This window comes from Notolepis coatsorum, assembly GCF_963971535.1.
Source record: "Notolepis coatsorum genome assembly, chromosome: 8".
Lineage (NCBI taxonomy): Eukaryota > Metazoa > Chordata > Actinopteri > Aulopiformes > Paralepididae > Notolepis > Notolepis coatsorum.
Genome location: NC_140172.1, coordinates 90,558,549 through 90,576,974, shown reverse-complemented (window position 1 = coordinate 90,576,974; position 18,426 = coordinate 90,558,549). Strand labels below are relative to the sequence as shown.

General features: G+C 40.9%; 1 protein-coding gene across 1 annotated transcript in view; it reads left to right on the top strand.

Annotated features, from left to right (window-relative positions):
• Positions 1-18,426, top strand: part of LOC311233505 (neurexin-2-like) — a gene marked incomplete at both ends in the record, with an annotated part of 583,916 nt that overhangs the window by 246,643 nt on the left and 318,847 nt on the right. The window contains 3 exons of the mRNA XM_084320472.1: positions 2,125-2,237; positions 2,558-2,826; positions 8,611-8,798. Of these exons, the coding sequence (XP_084176598.1) occupies positions 2,125-2,237; positions 2,558-2,826; positions 8,611-8,798 (570 nt within the window). The remainder of the gene's footprint in view (positions 1-2,124; positions 2,238-2,557; positions 2,827-8,610; positions 8,799-18,426) is intronic.

Sequence of the window (18,426 nt, the reverse complement as noted above, 5' to 3'; positions counted from 1 at the left end):
ACTATGCAACAACCATCAAATGCACACAGCACACACACCCACACGCACACACACACTCACTCAAACAAACAACACACTGCAGCACCCACTCTCCACACTTTAGATCACACAAACACACTTACACTTTATATTTATTGATAAAGGATTTGCACTACAACTCGTACACCTACTGTGAATTGTACCTAAACTGCACCTCGTCCATTTATGCCTTGCACTATATAGTATTGTATATTAGTACACTGCACAGTATTGTATATTGTATGGTAACTACGTCTACGAACATTGTACATATGTCTAAACTGAACACTGTGACCTCTTTTTTTTTCTTCTAATTTTTACTATGTTTTTATTTCACACTTATCTTGTCATGCACAGTCTCTGGAGCGCAACAGTAAGAAGCATTTTGTACAAAAGTATTCTGTACTTCTGTATGACAACTATTAAAGAAACTTGAAACTTGAAACTTGAACTGGCCAGTATCACGTCTTCGTCTGCTTGGCTCTCCATCCAATTCCTCTGCGTTGTGTCATTTTAATGGTCCTGACGTCTCCTATACTGGCAGATAAGATCCTTATCTCTCCCCGTTAGTACAATCCGCAAACCATAATAATTCTCCACCTCCGTAAGAATCCGACACTTCGACAACGTGAAATACCTTACAAGGAAAAGCGTGGTTTTATTTGATAAACAGAAACCTCAGCTCAGATGTTAACAGATTGTATTGTCCTTGAAGAGTCTATTCTAATGATCTTTCGGTGTGTTCGTCTATCGTCCTTTTGTTATTCAGTCCAATATTGTTCAGGCCTGGTCTTTAGCCTAACCCTCCTCGCGTTAGCCGAAGCTAATGATGATGTGGCATTCTCCCCCCCCCCCTCCTCTCTGTGATGAGAGGAGAGAGTGTCTTCTGTGTGATCTCAGTCCTACTCGCTCTTGGTCAGATTCTAGTCTGAGTCAGATTTTTAGTCTGCCTTACACCCGGAAACACCGTTCGACTTATAGATCTTCGTCGTAGAAACGATAGCCCCGCCCCTCTTCTGGTTGTCAGGGCGACGCGCTGTCATGACAACCGCATTTAACCTTTACACACACTTCAAAACGTCTCATTCACTGTTGCATTAAAGAGGTCACCCCTCTCCCTCGCTCTGTTATCTTTGTTCTTACAAGGAATTCATAACAAACACCCTCGCTGACGTGGCCTGTGCCTGTGAAACCACTGGTTCCACCACCGTCAATATCATCCCGTGATGATAATGATATTACCCTCTTAAAGCGTCTCTTTATATCAGTTTTATAAACCAAATATACATTGAAAAAACCACCATTTTCTCTCAATGGGTACAATACAGTACAGCTCAATAGACACAATTGTTAAGAAATGCAGACCAGAGAAAGACTTTCGTCTCGTTTACATCAGGGTCCCCCATTTTCAATTCATAACATTTATGACATACACAACATACAGATATACAGTACTGTTACATCCAGACATTTATGACATACAAGATATAAAAATATACAGTACTGTTTATATACAGACCGAGTTTCTAAAAGAGAATATATACATTTGAGGGGGAGGAAACTGTACATAAGGGGGGTTGGGTTGGGGGGACGGGGGTTGGACATTTACTGGGGCCAGTTTAGAAGGTACTGTATACTAATACTGGTTCACAATAACTGACCAAGATGGCAGCGCTTCCACATTGCGAGGCTCGGTGTCTCTCCAATTTTTGCAAATTAGCTGTAATATACTTATTTGTTTTAACCCTCAGGCATCAGTTTAATTAACTATCCTTTTAAGTCATTAGAAGTCAAAGTAAATATTTTGACTAATCCTTGACATATCCAAGACTGATAAAAAATGAAGAAATCCAGCCCCCCAACATTTGTTATATGGAAAATAACAAACTGGCATTTAAAGGGTTAAAATCCTGATAATTATTCAATATTTGATCGTTTTGATCAGAACTTAATTTGATAGCAGTCTCACGTTTTCTTGTGAGACCGTGTTGGATATAAGTTTTATCATCTGTGTGCTGCATTGGACCCACCGGTTTTATTTAAAACATCTTTTTATGTACATGTTTTATCATAGATTAATATACAATACACATTATTCTCCCTCAGGTCACATGACTGGTGACATCACTCGATTGGAATTCAACACCATTGAGACGGGCATCCTGACAGAACGACGTTTCAGCTCTGTGGTTCCATCAAACTTCATTGGCCACCTGCAGGTAGGCCTGGGTGATATGATTAAAACTTACTTTAACTTTTTCATATCAGTTGATAACAATGATAGCTGATCCATATATACAGACTGGTGACAAATTATAGGAAAAACCAATTGTCAATTGTTGGGCCACGAGCTGCCTGAACAGCTTCAATGCGTCTTGGCATAGATTCTAGAAGTCTGGAACTCTAATGGAGGGATGGAACACCGTTCTTCCAAAAGATATTCCATAATTTCATGTTTTGATGATGGTGGTAGAGAGCACTGTCTATTTTGCACTTTTTTTTAGTTAATACTGTTTTATTGCCTGGCCCGTACCTGCAGGCTCTCTCCTTCAACGGGATTCCCTACCTGGACCAGTGTAAGAACGGAGACATCTCCTACTGCCAGCTAAACGCTCGCTTTGGCATGAGGCGCATCGTGGCTGACCCTGTGACCTTCCTCAGCCAAGCCAGCTATCTGGCGTTTCCCACTCTTCAGGCCTACACCTCCATGCGCCTCTTCTTCCAGTTCAAAACCTCCACACTGGACGGCCTGATGCTCTACAACGTTGGGGACGGCAGCAACTTTGTTATGGTGGAGCTGGTCAAAGGGTAAGATTAATAGGGTTGGGATGTAACTAGGGTTGAACATTTTTCCTGGTCCTCCAATAGTCACCAGTTCATGCCATGAGTTGAGTAGTCACCACACGTTTGAGATAAAAACAAAACAAAAGTATAAAAATGTAGTATATACAAACAACAGGGGAGACAACCGATAGAGACCAAATGGATTCGCTATCAGCTCTATCTTCAATATTTCAAAATGTTCAGTTGCTATTGCATGCACTCATCTGTGTTTCACTACAAGACACTTAACCCCTAATTGCTCCCGATGAGCAGGTTGGCACCTTGCATGGTTGCCTCCGCCGTCGGTGTGTGAATGTGTGAGTGAATGAGTACAAATTTGAGGAACAAATTGTAAAGCGCTTTGGATAAAAGCACTATATAAATGCAGCCATTTATTTACCATTAGAGGAGAGGGAGTATAAAATAAGGCACTGGCTCCAGGTCAGTGTACAATGGCCCGAAGGCAAATTAGCCACAGCTAGCCCAGAAAAATAACTGTCTACCATAATAAGGGGGGGGGGGGGTGTGTGCAAGGAAATGAGCCACTGTGTAGATCTGCATCCGGAACCACTCTTCTTCAGGTGTAGCAAGGGATATAGATCAACCTGTTGAGGGAAAACTAAATGAGTGGCATGTTTAAGCATTACATCACTCGCAGGAGTGTGTTATGAGAATTAGAGCATGCCTAGGGGTGGTCGTTAGATTTTTATAAATTTTTTATACAATTGGCGCATTCAAGTGGATTCTTGTCCTTTTTAAGGATTAAGGAGATAACTGCTTGGCGCATGGTTGGAGGAAGAGAATTAGTTGAGAATGATTCATCGAATACGGATAGCAGCAGCGGGGATAGCTGGACTGAGAATTTTTTGTAAAAGTCTGTAGGGTAGCCGTCTGGCCCCGGGGACTTGCCACTTTGCATAGATCTAATTGCTGATGCAATCTCCGTGACCGTAAGGTCCTCCTCCAGATCTGCGGCCATCTCTGGGTCGACTGTCGGGACATGAAGGGTCCTATAAAAATCGTCCAGTGTGGAGGGGCCCACTTGCAAGTCCGAGGTGTATAACAATTGGTAGAAAGTTTGAAAGCATTCATTAATTTCAAGGTTGTCAGTGGCTTTTGAGCCCCGCTCATCATTGATAGTGGGGATGGTCTGGTTGGCGCAACTGATGGGCAAGTATCCGTCCGGCCTTAAATCACCCATTTCTGAATGAATTTTGAATTTTTATGAATTTGGACCTGTACTACATAAGGCTTCAGGCTTCACTGTGTTTTCCAGCTTATACCAATTTTTGGGGATATAATTTCTTCTAACTACAGAAAAACGTGAGTACACAAGTACAAGTATAACTCAAGTTCAGCCCTATGTTACTCTATTTCATTAGCACTAAAAGTGATTTTTCTTTATTGTGTAATTGAGAATGTTATCTTTCAAAAGAGACCAGGCTTATGCATGTGCTATAAGTATAAAGATAAGCTTTGCCAAAAAAGTTGGCAGTTCTCAAGTTCAAGTAAAAAATATGGCCGCTTTTCTGGGCGCATGTTAACACTTCCAGTGCCGTTCACGAATAAACAAGTTTCTGGCGCCCAACGGTTGAGTGCCGTTCACGGATAAACACGTTTCTGGATCGTTATTTCTTTTATTCGCTATTTCCATTGATAATTCATCGGGCAGCCTGTGCAGGCTGTCCTGAATGCGTGAACACTTAAGGTAGCCTACTTGCGTTCAGCGTTTCGTTCTGCGTTTCTCTGATTGGCCACGACGCCCACGTGACCACGCCTAGCACGCCCCCGCGGCAGAGCACTCTCCTTCGCGAATACGCTCGTTCAGAATGCAAGCCGCCATCTTTAATGTGTCACATACTGTAGGTCGCATAGGTAATATTAATAGGTTGCCGCGGCATTATGCATTCGTAATCCCCCCTACATAATAACCACGCAGGTTAATCAAGCAACGCTCGCGCAATACCTAGCTTAATAATAAGTAGGCAATTGGCACAAGTGTAAATTATACATTCGTCACTCAGTTTTAATATCGAAGGATAGCTCAACTCGTCAGCTTGCTGTAGAGCCTATGGTCAGTCGGTGACAAGTTTGAATCACCTCAATATTTTTTTTTTTTTTTTTTACGTTTAATTAATTTATCATCTCTCTATATAAACGTAACTAGCTATTCATATCAATCGAAATAACGTTAATCTCCGATATTTAAACATGGTCCCCAAAATGAATGGAAGCGAATGAGGAGCCTGACACCTGGGAGGAATGGGGGTGTTGCAGCGTTGGGGATGTTTAAAAAATATAATTTAATATATAATATAATAATTTGCGCTTCACCTAAAAATTTGGTCAGCAGCCTCCACTGATGTACAGTGTTGTCACGCGAAATAACGTTATGAATAAAAACGCGAAATAACATTATATAACGTTGCGTTACAATGTACAGTTTCTAGTTAATCAGTAAGAGTGTACTGTACATACAGAGTTAAGAGTGTACTGTACATACAGAGTTAAGAGTGTACTGTACATACAGAGTTAAGAGTGTACTGTACATACAGAGTTAAGTGTGTACTGTACATACAGAGTGTACTGTACAATACATATAGTTAAGTGTACTGTACATACATAGTTTTTTTTTTGTATCCACTTTTTCTCCCATTTTCTATATTTTCTCCCATCCCAATTTTGTAACATCCAATTCAACCCTCCCCTGTCACGAACGCTGTTTCCTGCCTCCCACAAGCCGGCTGCAATGTGGACTAAGTCATACATAGCACAAGTCCCCTCCGGTACTTGAGGTAACAGCAGTCGCATCTTTTCACCTGCGCAGCTCGATCTCTCAGTGGCGAGGAGTAACGCGTGGGAGGCTCACGCTGCCCCCGACACTTCCTGATTCTACTGCGCAGGCGCACCAACCGACCTGTAGGAGTCGCTGTCCACAACGCCCGATCCCCACCCATCAGTTTCCGACCCCCTAATACGGCCAATGTGTATTAGTACGGACGACCAGCTAAACTGAAAGCAAATGTGGAGCGCTAGGCTCGAACAGGCGAGCCCAGCGTCTCCAGATTTCGTGGCGAGCGCCTTGCCCACTACGCCACGTAGCCGCGCACTGTACATACATAGTTAAGTGTACTGTACATACAGAGTTAAGTGTACTGTACTGTACAATACAGAGTTAAGTGTGTACTGTACTGTACAATACAGAGTTATGTGTGTACTGTACATACAGAGTTAAGTGAGTACTGTACATACAGAGTTAAGTGTACTGCAGTGTACAATACAGAGTTAAGTGTGTACTGTACATACAGAGTGTACTGTACAATACAGAGTTAAGTGTGTACTGTACATACAGAGCGTACTGTACATACAGCGTTAAGTGTGTACTGTACATACAGAGTTAATTGTACTCTGTATTGTACACTACACTCTGTATGTACATTACACACTTAACTCTGTATTGTACAGTACAGTACACTTAACTCTGCATGTACAGTTTCTAGTTAATCAGTCAGCAGCCTCCACTGATGTACAGTGATTCAAACCCCCTCAATGGGCAGTTTCTGACAGCTGTGCTGTGTTGTCACGCGAAATAACGTTATGAATAAAAACGTGAAATAACGCTATATAACGTTGCGTTATATAACGTAACAATGTACAGTTTCTGACAGCTGGGCTGTGTTGTCACGCGAAATAACGTTATGAGTGAATCTGGTAGTTGTTTTGATAAATATGTTGTGTATTCTAGCGATTCGATTCGAACATAACATTACATTTCATTTCATTACCGCGAGGGACCTCTGCCGCTCGTGCCGCGCTGCAACACACAGGCGCGGCAGGCGGCGATAAGGGGGCGGTCTAGCGCGTGGTCACGTGGGCGTCGTGGCCAATCAGAGAAACGCTGAACGCAAGTAGGTTACCTTAAGTGTTCACGCGTCCTGAATGGGTCTGAGATCGCAAACATCCAATACGCCGCCTAACGCCTTGTGGCCGCTAACGCCGCCTAACGCCTTGTGCCCCCCCCCCCCACTCTTTCATGCATGCATGATGAAACATAATACCGATAACCTAGCGTTGATTTCAGATTGATTATTGATCCAGGCGAGGAATGGCACGATTTATAGTGATATGCAGTAAAACGCTGTTTGGTGGCGTTTCCTGGGATTACACTGGGAGTTACTCTAAAACTATACTCATATTCACCACGGTATAAAACAGAAATGTATGGATGAAAATATTATCTGTTTCTTGCATATTGACCGTAAGAAACTCAATGACAATCGACTATATTATTAGATCCATAGCTATAATATTTAATATAGTTTTACCGACATGTACCCCCGTTCATTACAGCGCTGGCACACACGGCCCACAGCAACCTCTGGTGAATGGCACTGGATGTGTTGAGGGCTGCATGATATACAGGTTCCTGAGAGAAGGTGGAATAATTCTAGCACTTCTTGTGACCATTTTATATATTTCCTGATTAGGTGTTATAATACGACTTGACTTAATACAGTCATAATAGAATCTACTGAACAAACATTTTAATTACTCTGTTAGTTAAAAAATTGTTAAAAGAATAATTACCATTGTAAAAAGGAAAGTCTTGAGTAGGGGTGGGAATAGCCAGAGACTGCACGATACGATACTATCGCGATACTTGCGTCACGATAGTATCGCGATACTAAATATATCGCGATATGCTGAGTATTGCGGAATTTATGATTATTATTATTTTTTGGATCAAATGTAATTTATTACCTTTTTTCAACGAACATGGTATTTTCTCAAGCAGACAGATGTAAACACTGTAATCTGTGTTGCATGTACCTGACAAACTGAACTGTTTGTATTACAGTCATATTCCTACTTAACTGAATGCACATGTGTGTGTGTGTGTGTGGACCAGTGATGCAGTGGTGGGTGGACGGGGTACCACGCCGTCCTAGTAGTTCGCTGAGCAGAAGTGCGCGCAATCGCGCACGGATGTGCATGCGCGCACACAAAAATGCGTTCACAATTGTCACTGGACTCGTCGCGTCATGCCGTGCGCCAAGTACCCGGCCGGCACTTATCAAGTAGACTTTGCATAACAATAGGATACCGATAGCATAACAAAGCCAAACCAAAATACAAGCCCTGTACCAATTGGTGGGGGTTTGCTTGATCTGTGGTCCCGACTGGAAGGATGAGACAAGAAGGAAACTGTCCTTCTGTAAACTAAGTTACATTGTTAATTTAGTTTGTATTTACTTTTCTAGTTTAAGTTAATTCAATTAAAGAAATTATAACTACAATTACATTTAAAACATTGTTATGCATAATAATCATCTGTGCTGTGCCCGGACGCACGTGCACGTGGCGTCCGGGCAGTTCCCATATTACGACTGCACCACTGGTGTGGACTACTGTACTATTACAGGTATTGAAATGAACAATGCAACTTCCTTATACAAAAAAAAAAAAAAAAAATTAGGAATAATTAAATATCGATACTTGGCGACCCTGTATCGATACAGTATCACCACGCAAAGTATCGCGATACTACTATGTATCGATTATTTTCATATTCCTTAATTCCACGTTGAAATTTCACAATACATTAGGTGTGGGGTCGCCAAAAGAAATCCTAAATAAAAAGGGGTTGTGGTATAAAAAAGTTTGAGAACCCCTGCTCTAGTTTATTTAGTTTGTTTCTTGTTGAAGGTACAGTACAGTACATTGTGTTTTCGACCTGGGTGACGGTATCTTGTTTGTTTCTTGTTGAAGGTACATACATTATGTTTTCGACCTGGGTGACGGGCCGTCGCTGATGAAAGGAAACTCTGACAAGCCACTCAATGACAACCTGTGGCACGACGTGGTGGTCACCCGCGATAACAGCGCGCACATCCTGAAGATCGACTCCCGCACTGTCACACAGCACTCAGACGGAGTCCGTGTCCTGGACCTGAAAGGTAGCATTATCACATGTATTTCTTTCATTTTTTAAAGCTGTAATAATCATTTTCTGACAGCATTTTTCACATTTTCAAAACATATGACCACCTGCCATCAGAAGGTCTCATTGAGTCATGGTGTCCTACTGTCCTCAGTGATGGTGTCCTACTGTCCTCATAAATCAATATCTCCAGAGTATAAAGTATAGTTTTTTTTTGTCAAACATATTCAAGTATAAACATCATAACCATGTCACAACAGCATTTATAATGTATATTATCATCAATACGTTAGTTTAGGAATAGGTTAAAGTGTTATTAGATAGATTTTCCTTTTCGAAATGTCTGTTTATTTCGTAAGAGGCGACCATTTTGGAAAACCTTGAATCATGGGAATTGTAGTTTTTTTGTGGCCATTTGGTAGAGGACATTCATAGTTCTGGATCTGCGTTGGAACTTTTCAAAACTACACTTCCTGAAAGGATCTATGGGTTCAAGGTTCATAGTTCTGTATGTATTTTTTTAATAACTCTTATTATTCGGGATAAGATAGGCTGACCAAACGTCCTCTTTTGCCCGGACATGTCCTCTTTTCACGCCCTGTCCGGGGCGTCCGGGGGGGGTTTATTAATTCATCTAAATGTCCGGGGTTTCACTGTTTTTCAGTTTCAGTTTCAGTTTCACAGCCCTTTGCGAGCATCTGAAGGCTCGGGGCTGCATTTTTCGCCGAACATATAAATTACAGAATTAAAGCGATATTCGATGCCGTTCGAATGCCATATGGATCGCCAAAATCCGTGCCTCGGTTCTCGAGTTACATGCCGATATGTCAGGCATGCAACTTTTTACATGGCATTATCCAACCGGACTCCCGGAGAAGCATGCAGCTGCAGAGCCGCAGAGCCAGCGGCGCTCTCTGGGCCGCGCGCTGACGGCCGCGCTGTGAGGCAATAGTATCCAGCTGCAGGACGAGAGCACCAACACTCTCAGGACCGCAACACTTTAAGGACCCACACTTTAAGGACCCTCGCTTCCATTGGCTGATTTGGGTCACATGACCGTCCCACCCAATGGCTGAATTGGAGTATTGCACTGCGGGATTGATTGATTGATTGATTGATTGATTGAAAACTTTATTAACAGATTGCAGAATGGGTACAGTACAGCTCAATACACACAATTGTTAAGGGGATGCAGACCAGAGAAAGACCTCAAAGCAGTACTGTTACATTTGTGACATACAGTAAATATATACAAGGGGGAGGGAACTGTACATTTATGATGAATTGAAAATGGGGGACCCTGATGTAAACAAGACTTGCACGATTTTGCGCGCCGCGTGGGAGCGAGACACATATTCGGTTGCAAAAAGGTGTCCCACGGTCTCCTCTATGGCCGTGAATATTTTCACGCGGATCGGAATCACGGCGTGCCCGTGGCACACTTTACCGTTTCGGCGAGTTTATTCCACGCTATGTCCTCAAAATATGGTCACCCTAGATAAGATACCACAAAACGTAATGTTATTGACAAATATTGAAACGCAGTTAGTTTCTCTTCCCTATTGTTAGCATGCAGCAACAATTAGATCTGAAATTAGTTTAAAAACGGTTGCACCCTGGTGAAAATTAAAAAGTACAGTAGATTACAGTAGATTTCATTATCTGTTCTTATGCACGCCTGGTGATACTAAATCCAAATTGAACTCGGCCATTTGAAAGATAATATATGTATATATATAAATGTGCGAATTGGCTATAATAAGGTAATTTATAAGCCTGCTATTCTATATTCTATAATAATATTTCAAATTGCATTGGTCTGGATGGGAGAATTCAGTACTGTATCTACAGAACCTTCTGTTTAATCATCTTCCCTTTATTCATTTCCTTAGATCTTTTGTACACATGATCTCAAGAAGGTACTGAACGAGATCAGTGGCAGATTTTAATGTTTGGTCATTATTAGCATGGTGTTATTCACTGTCAAAGATGCAAAGAAAAATCATAATTCATATTCTCCTTTGTTTCATCACAATTTAAGCAAGCCTAGTAATAGACACAATATTTCTGACACTGGGAATACATTCACTGAGGTCCATAGATGTCCCTAGATACCAAGAATATGCAAATGGACCTTGTAGAAGTGGAGCAATATTCCATTTACTTAGGTATGTATTTTAGGCGGATTTTCAGAAAATAGGCTCCGGGCTTAAGAGGTTATAAAGAGTAAGTCTGGACTGAGCTATTCAATGTACAAGATGTTTTTATAAAGAGTGAATCTGGACTGAGCTAGTTAATGTACAGGAGGTTTCATAAAGAGTGAGTCTTGACTGAGCTGGTCAACTTACAGGATGTTTCATAAAGAGTGAGTCTGGACTGAGCTGGTCAAGTGTTACGAGTCAAGGTAGGAGTTGAGCAGTGATGTACCTGAACGTATTTTCGTATTTTGGGCGAACGTGAACTGAACGTACTGTATTTACGCTAAATGAACGTAATTGAGAACGCGTTCATTCTCAGCGCTGTATAACGGCGTTCAAAAGTGCGTTCATTCTCAGCACTATATTATAATGGCGTTCAAAAGTGTGCCAGATTTCATATGCCTTTCAGCCGAAAACCCAGTTAAAACACACCGTAAACAGGCTTCAAAATAATGCGGAAAACCACCCAATCTGGCAACCGCTCTGGGCGGAACTTCGGGGAGTCGGGTAGTTGTATAGCAGCAGCACTCGCACTTTTAGAAGGCTCTGCACTCGCTCAGAGTCAGACTCTACGCGGCGTACAGTATGAGCATTTAAAAGAGTTTTAGTTAGCACTTTGAATATTGAACTTTGAGGTACAACCTTAATTTCATACCTCAGCCTGGTTCCTACCTCGTGTTGTGTTAGTACAGAGTTATGTCGGACACATGTTTATATGTTATATGTGTATCGTTTGCACAATGACTACTTTCACTTTTGGTACTTTAAGTATATTTAGATTACGTTTTTCCTCATGTTTTTGAAAATATACTGTAGAGATGAAAGTTGCAGCTGCTACTAGTGTGGACTGAATGGACGGCAGCAAAGCGTTATGGAAATGCCAGTATTCTGGGTTGTGGCAATACATTTGACAAATAATAGCTTGCAGCAACGTATTGAAAAAAGAACTATAAACTATAAATTAGTTCATTTTTGAAACCATGAACTTTTGTTCAATTTTTTTTATTATGAACTATGAACTGAACTAGTTCATTTGAAAATTTGTGAACTGTGAACTGAACTAGTTCATGTAGAAAGTGAACTTTCCCAACACTGGAGTTGAGTTCCAATAGTAGAAGGTAATAAGGAGACGGAGATGTGGTTGCTCTTCTCAAGAAAACGTGTATCTATAATTTATATAATGTATTATTCTATATTATACTTCTATATACTATATAATTTTTATTTTATTATAATATAACAAAATCACAATATTTATATACACCTTATTGGTACAGTATTATACAATATTTTAATATATTATTATTCTATGTTACGCTGCTACTATATTACTACTGGCCTGTACTGCAATTCTATGCTATGTTATCCTGTTATGCTAAACTGCAATATTATACTAAACTGTGCTATACTGTCTATTTATCTTTTCTTTGAACCTTTTGAAGTGAAATATATTAGTAGAACTCTTTTCATCATTCTGCAAAGAGTTCCATAGTTTGAACTGAGGTGCACCTTTGTTTTAAGGTTGTTCGTGCAAATTGGTGCTTAAAAATTAAATTTCCTTCTGCTGTCATCTGGACAGGGAATGAACAACCTCTGTATATTTGCTGGTAATACTCTGCATTTGTCTCTAAACAAAACTAATAAAGTCTGTATTTCAGCGAACTCTTTAAATGAATGGCAGTAGGGTTTCTACTCCTGGTAGAGGACAGAAACCCAGAACGTTACAGTCAAGGCATGAACATAAAAAAACAGATGGACTCCCATGCTAAAGCTACACTAAAAACGAATATATACTGTAAAATTAGTGGTGGAACTCGATTAAAACTCGATAGTTAATTAATCGAAACTATTATTATTATTAATTTTAATTGCATATCAATATTTGATGCGAAAAGCAAATATTTTAAATTAAAATGGATTTAGGTGTGAATCAATGAATATACATACGTTTAACCAGCTAAATCCTGTATTAGCTACTACACAGACCAACAGATCAATGCAATTTTTAACAAAGTGTAAAGAACAACAATTTTAGGAATAATAAATAATAAATAATAAAAGGACCTTTTGTAAACTCAAGCAGTTTCGAGGTAAAAGTAAAAGGCAGTACTTTCAAGTACATTCCAGAACAGTTGACCATAAAAAAAAACTCTTGATTGATCTCAATTTCTCTTATTTTTCAGTATTCTGTATGAACAAACCAGACTAAGAAAAAAATTAGCGATTTATTATACTTTATACTTATAGCACATGCACGAGTCTGGTCTCCTTTGAAAGGTAACATTATTCTTACATAATAAAGAAATCATTAAATGCATACATGTTTTAAATTATTTCTGTAGTTAATTAATCAAAATTAATGTGATAAAGTCCCAGCCCTAATACTAATACTTACATCCTTTTTTTTTATCAAATCTTTTTATTAATTTTTTTTCCCACATGAAACAAGACACTACACAATACAATAATAATAATAATAATAATAATAATAATAATAATAATAATAATAATAATAATAATAATAATAATAATAATAATAATAATAATAATAATAATAATAATAATAATAATAATAATAATACATAAAGGGACATCACAGGACAGTAACTTATTACAATAATGACAAGACACTAATAGAGACAGACTGTATAGTGACCATCTTGAGCCCCCGCCATCACCACACACAGCAGCCACGATCCCCAACCCTCGAGGACCCGGAGTCCGGCGTCCCAGCGAGTCAAATACATACATGGGCACTCGCTCGCTCTCTTCCCAGGACCTCAACGTGAGTTACATACATAATGTATTATTCAGCAATCAAGATTTATATGCGCTCCTTTAGCTTTGCAACAGCAGCCAACCAGATCGCGATATTAGATTCATTAACCCCTATAACACGTGCAGTGGATATCTCCAGATAGATCACATCAAGATAAGTGAGAATCCACACCGGGCAGAGTTTATCTGTGTTGTGAAGGGCCAGATTAAAACTGAGAATCTACCTTTATTGTTTGATATACTTTGTATATTATTTATATATACACGGAATATCCCTTTACCTGCGTTCAAACCAGAGTAATATTCGCTCTCCTTATTGGACAGCGCCCTAGGCGCCACCTCGCAAGCCCCCAACGTCAGGTTCAAAGACAAGTTCAGGCATGTCAGAACATGCCCGGAGACAGCGTATTGATCCCAGACAAGGACTGCGGTTTGGGACTAGATAATCACTTAAGTATATATACAGCGCAAGGTGCGCACTCATGTAGATCACCTGCTTGTCCATCTAAACAAGCCAACGTAGTTCATCGTGTAAATTGAGCACTCGTGCGTTGAGAACATGTGCGAATAGAATAGTAAAGTGTCAGAGTTTGACCTAACGTCAAGTTCGACCTAATCTAATGTGAAGTAAATAGTCGTTCATTTATTGTATATCGTGCAACCACAGTTCGTTCGTGTGTAGCATTACCCAGCGGTTCGTCGTGTTTTAGCTAGTGTACCTTAGCCAGGATGTGTGGCCTAAATACGTCGCCCGCACCCGAGGAGGCCTAGTCGGAGAACCGTTGGACATGTGCACAGGAGAACCAGCGTCTGCGATTGCAGAACCATTACTGGTTGGATTATATTGATTTGGAACGTGTTACCCGGAGAAGAGCCTCGTTGATTTCCACTGTCGTTTGGGATTCAACCTCGTGAGGATTACAACTCGGGCTGGCCTCATGGACAGAGGCTGGCTAGCTGTCATCAGTGCTATCGAGCATTTGGATTACAATTATTGCTTTGCTGCTGATCGTTGGATTTACAAGGACCGACTCCTGTACGTGGAGTCTCTTTATTCTTCATTGAATCAGACTGAGTATCCGAACATTCCTCTACCCTCCAGGCCTTACACCCCGGAGGGAACCCATTGTCTCCAGGCGGTACCAGCGTTGCCTCATATAGTTGCTATTATACGACAGGTGGCGTCAACTTAGACCCATCGTAGGAATCCTGCTATTCCCAGTGACTCATGCTGCTGACTGACTTTATTCATATTCTTCGCCATACAAGCGCGACCCTAATTCTCATTCTGTAACCTAATGTTGCATAATAATAAAATACCCTCAAATACTATTTCTTTGTCAATGCCGTGTTCTTGTGAGTGTTCACCATCTATATTCGATGTACTGTCTGGCCAGTAATTAAAGTACATAACTAGCAGTGGTTTAATCTATCACAATCTTTAATACAGTCAGGGTTTTGTAACCCCTCAGTTACAATCTGGGTGAATCCAACGTGAGGCAATACATTTTTTAGGCGGCTGTGAGGCCGGCTAAAATGAGTCTTTTCACATGTGTAGAGGTCGGTAATTGAGAAACATCATTCAATAACAATACAGAAGGAGAAACAGGTATGGTCAGAGAGAAAATATCTGAGAGCTGAGAGGTAACATTTTCCCAAAAGACCTCAACAGGAGGGCATTCCCAGAACATATGCATAAATGTTCCAGTGACATCGTTTGGACATAAGGTACATCGAGAGTTAGGTCTGAGACCCATTAGATTCAATCGTCTATGGGTCAAATAAGTCCTGTGAACAAAATTTAGATGAATCTGTTGGTGATCTGGGTTGCGTGAGGATAGCCGAACATTTTCCCAGACTGCATCCCAATCAAAATCTACATCAAACTCCGGGACATCCTTTCTCCAAATCGTATCCAGGGGGAGGTCTTTATACGAGGACATAAGTAAATGGCGATAAAAGTCAGAAACGAAGCCTCTCGATGTCTCTTTGTCATAAAATAATTTGTGAAAACGGTGATGCTCTAGTCTAGTAGAACGTCCCATGGAACGCCATGAGCCTTCAGAGCTGCTCTTATTTGTAAATAAAATAAAAAAGAGGTTCCGGGGAGATCATATCCATTGGATAGATCCTGGAAAGAACGGAGACCAGAGTTATCGAAGATATCCCCTAATGTGTGGATGCCTTTCTTTTCCCATCTAGGGTACCTAATAGGTTGTTGTCCAATAAGGAGTAAATTGTAATTAAATAGAGGGGAATGCGTGTGCCATTGATGGCGGTTAGTACACACTTTCTGGGTGTCACGCCAAGTCTGATAAGAGGGCCAAATCGTAATTTGCATTGCTTAATTGAAATGTTGGTATACACAATATCCTGAAGTCTATATGGGGACACCATCTTCTCCTCCAATGGTCGCCAGGACACAGCTGCTTGAGCGTCAAACCAAGTGATCAGAGGCCTCAAAGAGAAAGCTTGAAAATAATATTTAAAGTCTGGAAATGCTAAGCCCCCATCGAGTTTACTCCTCTGGGCAGTGGATCTCTTTAAGTGCGGTCGTTTGTTGTTCCAGACGAATCTATATGAGTGCAATTTCTGCCAGTAACCAACAGGAGGAGGTAACGGGAGCATGCAGCTGATAAAGTTAATTCTGGGTAAAATATTCATTTTAATTATTGACGCACAGGCCTGTAATGATTTTTTTTTATTTGGACCATCTGTTGAAGTCATTCGTAATCCTGTCACCCAAGCTGGAGTAATTATGCCTTACCGTCTGGCTAATAGTGGGGAATATTTCAATCCCGAGACATTTAAATTGTTCTACCATAAGTATATTTGCAGGTAGGATGGTAGCCTTCGCAGGCTTATTAAGTGGAAGAAAAGCAGATTTTGGCCAGTTGATCTTAAAGCCAGATAGGCTGCCAAACTCATCTATCACTCTGAGAAGATGAGGTAGAGAGATGGCAGGATTCTGCATAAATAGGAGTACATCATCTGCGTATAAGCTGATATGGTGATGTGTGCCCTGAATTGAAACAGAAGATATAATTTGGGATTGTCTTATGTATTGAGCTAGAGGTTCGAGGGATAAGGCGAAAAGACCGGGACTAAGAGGACAACCTTGTCTAGAAGAGCGCAAGACAGAGAAGAGTGGCGAGCAGAACTTTCCCGTTAAGATCATGGCCAAAGGCCCTGTGTAGAGAACTTTGATCATATGAATGAAACCCTCACCCAACCCCATCCTTCTAAGAACTGCCCACAAATAAGACCACTCCAATCTGTCAAAGGCCTTCATTGCGTCCAAGGACATGACTGCTGTAGGGACTGCAACATCCTTGCTGGCATCAATCACGTGCAGTAACCGTCTGATGTTGTCAGTAACCAGGCGGCCTCTTATAAAGCCGGTCTGATCAGGGCGAACTAGAGATGTCATATGCTTTTGAAGTCGGGTGGCTAGAACCTTGGCATATAGCTTTAGATCGGCTCCGAGGAGACTTAGGGGCCTGTAGCTGCCACATTCGGTGGGGTCCTTATCTTTCTTGAGTAAAACAGATATAAGCGCCATATTGACATCTCTGGAAAAATTGCCCTCTTCGATTGAGTGTAAAATCATTGAAAGTAATAAGGGACGAGTACATCCCAGAATGCAAGATAGAGTTCCGGTGGAATGCCATCCCATCCGGGAGCCTTGCCCCATTGCATATTTGCAATTGCCTCTCTAAGCTCATCTAGTGTGATAGGTGCAGCTAACCGCTTAGCATTATCTTCTGAGATCTCTGGTAGGTTGATTTGATTAAGAAAGTCCTCCAGCTTGGTATGATCAAAGACCACCTCTGACTTGTACAGGTTGGAATAAAAAGAGCGAAATGTATCATTAATCTTTTTGGGGTTGGTGGTTACCTCCCCCTGTTAGTTCTTAATGGAAGGGATATCCGCAAATTGCTCACTGGCACGTATCTTCATAGCTAGTAGGTGACTAGGCCTGGAGCCGTGAAAGTAGTAGTGCTGTCTTGTTCTGTGCATTTGAAATTCAGATTGTTGTCTTAAAATGGAGTTAATCTCTTTTTTCACTACCTTAATTTGAAGCTCCAATCGACTAGAGTAGTTGTGCTGCAAAGAAGAGATCAACGTGACATGAAGCCTTTCCAATTCCACCAGCTTGGAGAGACGTCCCTTGCGGAGATTAGATGCAAAGAGAGTAGTGTTATTTCTGATAAAACCCTTAACCAAATCCCATAGAATTCTGGGGTCCTGTACCGAGCCAGCATTAAACTGCAGGAATTCAGTGAGCTTCTCTTTAAATTGCAAGTTAAACTCTCAGTTTTTCAGCAGCGTTGAGTTAAAGCGCCATCTAGGGCCGCGGGACGTTATTTTACTGAGTGAACCCTTGAGAAGGATACCTTTGTGGTCTGAAAGTGCAATGGGCAATAAGTCAACATCAAAGCTATCAAAGAGACGTGGGGAAGAAAAAAAATAATCAATTCTGGAAAATGTCTTATGTCTTGATGAGAAGAAAGAGTAATCTCTCGCGGATGGGTTGAGCGAACGCCACATATCAATTACCCCTGTGTCCTTAGACCAGGCCTGTAGGGCTGTGGTAGCTTGTTTCTGATCAAAGGTTTCAGTGTGATTGGATCTATCAATCAATGGATCCCAAACTGCATTCAAATC